Consider the following 7,939-nt stretch of genomic DNA (forward strand, 5'->3'; position numbering starts at 1 on the left):
CATGTATGTGTATCTACAACATATCAATTGAAGCGTAGAGTAATAAATTATGAATTAAGGACACTATGGACTTTTTTTTTTTTGGCATGTTCACCTTGTTGAGGTGTCTTGGTCTACCTTGTCTAGTGTCTACAAAGAGGGGAAAAAAGGTGGTTCACAACCTGGCCAACCTCGCCCCAATCTTGGATGCATGCAGTAGGGAAAAGGAGGAGGGCTCAACCATAGAATTATTGGGATTTGTGTGTCTCATTGCACCCTCTTTGCAAGGTCCAAAGGCACAAAAAATGGTTTGTTAAACCTAACATAGCTACTGTGTGCTGATGGGGATGCACATATGAGCACACCATCAATCCTTTATGATGCCAAGATCTTACAAGGTCACTCTCTGGTTTGTTATATATTGCTACTGGCATGGGATATCTTGGCAGCCACGGATACATGGTCATGGTCTCATGGACCATATATTTTCTAATCAAGAAGCCATTATATGAGCATTTAATTCAAATATATTGTGTTTTTCAAAAAAATTATGACACATGACGGCACTAGTAATTCTTGCACAATTATTTTGGTGGATTCAGCCTCACATAATGGAAACATGGAATCACATGCAACAATTGTCAACCCAAAGGCTCAGCTCAACCACCCCAGGGCCCAAGCGGAGCTGTGCCCGGGCTCACCAGTGAGCCAGCAACACAGTATGTGCATTGAGATCCTAGCAACCAACAACATATACTATTATCTAGGTTTTGGGAACTTCCTAGGTTTATAAGAGTTTGATTACAAACATTCAATACTATACAATGAATTCAACCATGTATTGCTAACATTGTATTAAAAGGAAAAAAAATATTATTTCTTCCAAAAGAATTAGATGCACATCAACTTGGTACATCTAGAGATACTAGCAAAAAAAGAAAAAAAAAGAAAGGACAAAAATCAAAAAGCAAAGAAAGAAGTAGCACTCCATGTGACAAACAGTACTATGTAGTGTACACACATATGTACTACTACCAGAAACAAATGGCGGTAGAAAATCGAGCGAAAACGGCAGGCCACCATGCATCTCTTGTCCCGGCTCTGCATGGATCACGAGACTGCTTCCATCTAACAACAGCAACAACGGCCAAAATAAAAACGGCTTCATTTTAGTAGTTTACATGCCATAACATTCCAAAAGGGTCACAAGATTCCTCTATTAGTGGCTCAGAAGCATCACGGAGAGGAGGAAAAGAGAGAGGAAAAAAAAAGGCAGGACAGGAAGAAAGGTGAGATCAGTCAAGCAGTATTACTGCAGCAAATTATAATGCTTCTGAAACCACTATTGTTTACTCCCTCCTTTCCATATTATAAGTCATTTTACTTTTTCTCAGACAAAATTCTTTAAGTTTGATCAAATTTATAGCAAAATATAAAAAATTTGGTTAAATCTAAAAAATACTTTGACTAATAAAAAAGTCAAACAACTAAATATGTAACGGAGGGAGAACTACATGTTCCATCCACAAAAAAACCATTTCTTTTGCATGGCTACATGTAAGTAAAGCTGGGAGGGTGAAAGAACACTGAACAATTTCATGCCAGCTAAAGCTGAACTGCAACTTGCAATGTTTGCAGACAAGTTTGGCACATTCCTCACATCACATGCCCAACTTTCAGAACTCTGAACTGCACCTCTGGCTTTCCTGTATGTAGTGTAAATGGAGGTTCTGAATAGTTGCTGCATATTGCTACATCCTCTCTGTATCTCTCTCTCTTCTCGCCTGCATTATCATCATTGTCCAGTAGAAAAGACAATGTTTTTGTTGGTGGCAACAAGGCAATGCACACATTAACTGTGCTGCATAGGGGAGGGTATCGTGCATAGTACTCCAGATTCGTAGTACTAGGATAGGATAGATCTCATCTTATCTAGGATAGGATAGATCTCATCCTATCATAGATTGCTACATTATCTGACAGAGGGAGTAGTATTTACACTCTGAGCAGTATGGCAGTATGTAGAGAGGTGTGAAGACAGGGTGACAATGTGTGGCAGCCAGTACAGGTGCTGACTGACAGTCAAATCTGCATCATATTCAATTGGTTAAAAAGTACTCAAACATTATTATAGTTTGATTGGATTTCAGAGGCATATAATTGATGAATTGATGTGTGTGTGTGTGTGGGGGGGGGGGGGGATTGTACTGCATTGTGGATTAATCTCCAAAGCACCTCCAAATGGCCAACCTGGAGGCACTGAAGATCAATAGTTACACCAATTGTTTGGAAAACATGGATTTTCTAGGAAGGTTAAGAGGACTCACCCTATTGTTTCTTGCAAAATTTCTGCATTCCAAAATATGTCATGTCAAGCAAACTTGTGCCGTGACAAAACAACTTTATGGAAGCATATTGTTCAGTGCAGTGAAAAGGGCAGACATCATACAATATGGGAAAACAAGCACAAACCAACATGGAGACTTGAGACAAGGAGAGCAGAACAAAGCAATGAAAAGAACTGCAGACTTGGGAATGAAGAGAGGCAATGTAGGAGGTATCAAAAGTACAGCAATTTGGTGACATATGGGGGCCATAATGCCATTGAGACCTTCCGATCCGTGCCATGTTGCCAGGTAGGCAACAAAGCTGGGACATATGCTGTTTCTTGAAATTTTGTTTAGCTTCTCTGAAAGCTCCAAAGGCATGGGTTCCCTGGTCGTCAGGGCAGCACTGCAAAAATCCAATGTTAGCAAAAGGAAGAGGTCATTTAACAGTTCAATCTTCAGACAACCAATTACACTGCAGAGCTCACCAGCTATAAATCATTCAAGATGCTTGTGCCCTTGTTTGTCAAGAACTCTTCAAGGATGCATTTCTGACCTTAAATCCAGCACCAAAAACATCCTACGAGAACGCTAAGGAGCTATTCCTCAACAATACTTATTAGTACCCACAGTACAGAATGATGAGGGATCTAAAATACATGACAGATACATAGCCAGGAGGAGACAAATCCCAGATGGATACAAAAACTTGTCCTTTGGATAGGAGCACGTACAATGAGGGATCTGCATGCCAATCCTTTACATCATTTCAACGTTCAAATCAAACAAATCGCTTCTATGTCTCAGCGTGATTGTTGTAGGACAAAAACAATGATGAACCACAACAGCACACGAGTCTAAACTCATAAGTTCCCCAAAATTGCATATCAAAACATCTAAAGAGTTGTGTTGTGGTTTTTTAGACGTAACTTACAATCGCTAAAGCTGTTCTGGATAGTGCAAAAAACAAAAAGGTGCTGCTCTGACCATAAAAAACACAACTGCTGTAATTATAAGGTCAGCCACTAATATGACAGATGAGAGCTGATTTATTAACTAGCCCAATGATGCTAAGCTTGTGCTGCTTGTACAACAACTGCTCTTTATCTCTATTTCAACTTAGACAGGATTTCCTCAGAAGGAACCTCCAATGTAGCTCCAGCATGTTCCTTCTCAGGTTTTACAACTGTGACACCAAATATTAGCCAATTGTCAGACTTCTAAAATGTCAGTAAATCAACAAGACAACTTAACATGATAATAAATAAAGTGGAAATAATATTGTTCGCATCAATGATAGGTAAGTTTCAAGAAAATACCTAGATAAACATACCAGAGATCTATTCATAAGGATTGAAATCGTATATTATATTAATGAAGTCACAAGCAAAGCAGCAATATGGCCAGTGAAGCCAATATACTGTCTGGAAATACCATTGCACAGCACAGCTCTGATGGTGGGCATGATATATAGGGACCACTACTGTACTGCTAAAAGCCTAAAACCAAAAGAAGGCCAAGGAATAAATCATCCTAACAACAGATCCCTTTTATAATCGCCATGGAAATTTTACTGTTCAGCATTGAAGCTTCAAAGTCAATTTAGGACAGCAATGCATAATTTTGGGAATCTGACACACTTCACCGTCACACTGTAATCAACAGTATAGATGATATTATGGAGTGCCAGTGTGCCACTGTCGTGTGTTTCACTCAAGGGTGGTCAGAAGAATGGAGGCAGTACCGCAGTAGTTGTGGTTGACGGGGGGATGAAGGTGAGTAGGCACTGTTATGAGAGAGAGAGAGAGAGAGAGAGAGAGAGAGAGAGAGAGATTCTTTGTTTGCTTGATTGCAAATAACAAATCCAAAGTCCTTTTATAGGAAGGCATGCCAAACAAAGGATCCTAAGCTCAATAGAAATAGATTGATCACTTGCTAAAGTAACTAAAGGGTTACTGGAGGAGAGAGAGAAAGAGAGTCATTCATAACTCTAGGCCCAGATCTCCTGATCGCACACATCTGCCTAGTGGCGCCTCTTGGCCGTGCGCTGCCTGCACCTCGGTCGCCTTGGTCTGTCTACTATAAGTGTGGTTCCACATGATAGACATCCTTTTGTTACAAAACTAAGATAAAATGACTTCTTGAACAAAAGGCATGTGGTTTGGTTGTACATGCTATGCTATATTAATTAATTATCAAAAAACATCAATTAATCTGGACCAAATGATATAAATCATAAATACAGATGGATTTAGGAATAAAATTTTGGTTAAAGGGGGTCTAGGGTGAAGTTTCGTACTATTGTTTTGGTCTCATTAATGGCAGTTTGTTCAAAAGTGAGGCCTGTATTCGCAGCCAAAACTTGTTGAGGATAGGAAAATATATTGAGTACAATGTTGATCTTGAGAAACTATATCTTAAAAAGCCCTTGTTATACAGCATGGCTGTCTCAAGGGAATAACATGGGTTTATTCATGCACCCATCATGTGAACAAATAGATAATAGAACTGAGGCAACACTATAGTCTTCAGCTTCAAACTGATAAATGTCTCTCCGAAAAAAGGTACTTCATAACACTTGGCAATTGCCATAAAATTCATTGCTTATTCAACCTATCAAAATTTTTAAGATTACTCTTCTAAAAAACATGGCTATATACCAGATTTCAGTATTTAACTGCCCAAGAGGCCCGCAAATAAGAGCAAAAAATATGCAATATGAGAATGATCCATGACAAAACACGTCAACAATTTCAACAAAACATTGGAAAGCATGCTGCAGAAATGATTTATCTGTACACTCTCCACTAACAGCAGCTGCTCATACGGCAGTTCTAGGGCAAGCATCACTTTAGATTTTTAGCTTGCTCATGTGCTGCCATGTAAATGCAAAGCACACTTGTTATCCCACCACATCAGCTCTTTTCATGGCACTCTGGCGAGCTTTCATGGCACTATGCTCATATATGGTTTCAGTTAAGGCGATTCGGGTCAGACAAGTTGGAATGTGGGATGGCGAAGACATGACAAAAAAGAGTTGTTGGGAGATAACTTAAGGATTTTCAAAAGGCATAGTATAATATATAACTAACGTAAATGAATTTCTTAAATATGTTGTTGGTGGCAACTGACAAATCCATTCTTCAGTGTAATTAATCAAACCAAATCTTAGGTGTAGAAGCAGGGCGAACCACGACAGAGGTTTTTCTCCCATCATTTATTTACTTTTGCCAGGTAGCATAAGTTAAATCTATTACAAAAGCATCGTCAGGTCCATTATTAGTTGTTGTGTCTTCAGTTCTACCCACCAAGGCCCAACAGCACAACTGTGGAATTGAAACTAAATCCCATAATGTACCCAGGGTGCAAAATAAGCTCATCTCAAAATATGTTGCGTTAGTTTATTTAGCATTACATTTGTCATGCTGAATTCATAGCTAGACAAGATACAGCAAACCTGTAAGTTGGCAAGGGCAGGCCTAATCCACTCAGTCAACCACAACATGAAGACACTCGATAAAATTCATTGGTACAAACTACATCTAGTACACACACCCAAAAAAAAAAAGACATTTGGGTTCATAAAGAAATAGTTGCACCAGCCACAAACCAAAAAAAAAAGATTGAAATATGACTATCTATTTGTAATTATAATACCTTTAGCAATTCCCTCTTCCAGTTTGTATTCAGGAATTGTTACATGTGAAATGTAAAGTGGTGAATTATTTAAAAAGAAACAAATGTAATATGCTTTATGTAATTGAGCTGTTGCTTTAGTGACTCTGCTCCTTCTGGCGGCAAAGCTACCCCAACTTTTATCTGTTGTGAAACTTTCAATTTGTAATAGTCGATATGCATTTGTGTGGCACCCATTTGTTCAACAGGGAACAAATTATAACTGAAGTGAGCATCCTAGGTCTAGTTTCCAACTCTCCTCCTTGCATCTACCTCAATCTCAAGCTTAGGCAAATGCAATTCTAAGATGGATACGCAATGAAAAATGTCTCGAAACCCTGAGAGATCCCAAGCGGAAAGAAAGGGTAGAGAGGTGAATGGAAAGGGGGGGAAGTACCGAAGGATCCGGAGGGGGCGCGCTGGGCCTGGACGATCATGTGGGTGATGAAGTGCGCGGCCTCGCGGGCGTCGGAGAGGGCGCGGGCGGCCTCGCCGGAGCCCGGCGCGAGGCCCCGGTGCTCCTCGAAGCGGCGCCGGATCTCCACGGCGGACTCCGCCAGCATCAGCCTGTCGCCGGCGAACGTCCGCCGCGCCGCCCGCAGCACCGCCCTGTACGCCGCCAGGCCCTCCGCCGCCGCCGCCGCCGCCATTTCCCAGAGGTGAAGAAGTGTGTGTGCGTGTTATGCCGACTTAAAAAAAGAAAAAAAAAACAGATTAAAAAGGTTTTCAAGACAGAGAAACCTAGCTTCCAGATCAAGGAAGAAGAGAATATAGCGCAGATTCGAAAGGAAGAAGAGGACGTGCTCACCGGAGGGCGCCGGCGGCCGTCGCTCCCTCGCTCGCAGCCGCAGGTGATGGAGATCGGCGGCGCGGCGGCGGATGGATGGGTGTCAATCGATCGATCGACTGACTGGGCCACCAGCGAAAGAAGGACCCAAGAGGCCCATTAAGATTTTCATGCTGTTAGAAGCCCATTAAGGCTGAGTTGGACCAGTAGCACTTAATTAACGATTTTGCCAGTTCTTCCCTTCTTTGTCGACAAATTTCTGCTCCTCATATTTGACGTTTTTCTGGTCGTCCAATCCAGCATTAAGATTCGTGGAGCCATCTTCCTAGATAAGGTCGTATACTCGTATCGGAGACAAACCCTGTCCCGCGTCTGTCAAATTTCGTATTCCGCGCCATCTCCGTAGCCGTTCCCTTTTCCTTTCTATTTTTCTCGCGTTCCTTCTCGTTGTCTCAGCTCTTGCCTCTCTCTCTCTCTCCATTTGCTTCTCGCTTTCTCCAGCGAACAGGAGGGAGATTATCCCCTCCTCCCCCCACCCCACCGCCGCAGCCCCCTCCCCGGCGTCCTACATGTGTAATTACAGTGTGCAAATACTAAACATACATGTGTAATTACTAAACTTACAGTCCTATATAACTAAAATTACATTTGCAATTTCAGTTGATATAATATGTAAGTGCACAGTAATCTCACTATAGTTACACTGTAATTACACTATAGTTACAGTACAGTGTAACTATAGTGAAATTACACTGTAACTTTTAGTAGATGGGTTGGCGTTTTTTTTCAATGTAAAGATCTAACAAATAAAATATATGCAATATATATAATTAATATATATTGATACATGTTGTCGAAACGACAACTGCATACGTCGAAAGACGTGGTTACTCAACAGTGGTTGGAAAAAGGTAAAGTGTATTGATTAGAGAATTTTTCTTGGGATCCCCCCATTACATTGTAATGGCCCTATGAGACTATTTATAGCCCCTATTACAGATTCTTACTACTAAGGTTTTGGTTATACAGGGGAATTTACATGGTTACCCTTATGAAAGGGACATTTACAAGGGTACTGACGGAGCTTGGGGCTCCTCACCGGGAGACCGCGCAGGCCCCCCTTTGCCGGTTTGGCCGGGGGCCCTGGGTGAGATTCTAAGCTCTTGGTCTG

The 7,939-nt window shown here is 41.2% G+C and overlaps 1 protein-coding gene across 1 annotated transcript; it reads right to left on the reverse strand.

The window, feature by feature from the left end:
* Window positions 1-3,002: 3,002 nt before the first annotated feature.
* On the reverse strand, window positions 3,003-6,898 carry LOC4338549 (mitochondrial zinc maintenance protein 1, mitochondrial). The gene is made up of 3 exons (XM_015782501.3): window positions 6,790-6,898; window positions 6,379-6,670; window positions 3,003-3,492 (listed from the first exon to the last, which is right to left on the reverse strand). The coding sequence occupies exons 2-3, from the start codon at window positions 6,629-6,631 to the stop codon at window positions 3,416-3,418; spliced, it is 330 nt and encodes a 109-aa protein (XP_015637987.1). The 5' UTR covers window positions 6,632-6,670; window positions 6,790-6,898; the 3' UTR covers window positions 3,003-3,415.
* Window positions 6,899-7,939: the final 1,041 nt, after the last annotated feature.

Source organism: Oryza sativa, chromosome 5 (assembly GCF_034140825.1).
Source record: "Oryza sativa Japonica Group chromosome 5, ASM3414082v1".
Lineage (NCBI taxonomy): Eukaryota > Viridiplantae > Streptophyta > Magnoliopsida > Poales > Poaceae > Oryza > Oryza sativa.

What these genes read in the sequence shown, in the direction of transcription:
- LOC4338549 (XM_015782501.3), bottom strand. Translation starts at nt 6,631, where the DNA reads ATGGCGGCGGCGGCGGCGGCGGAGGGCCTGGCGGCGTACAGGGCGGTG. An exon ending in CGCCCCCTCCGGATCCTTCG is followed by an intron (nt 3,493 to 6,378) that starts GTACTTCCCCCC and finishes TTGGTGTCACAG; the next exon opens with TTGTAAAACCTGAGAAGGAA.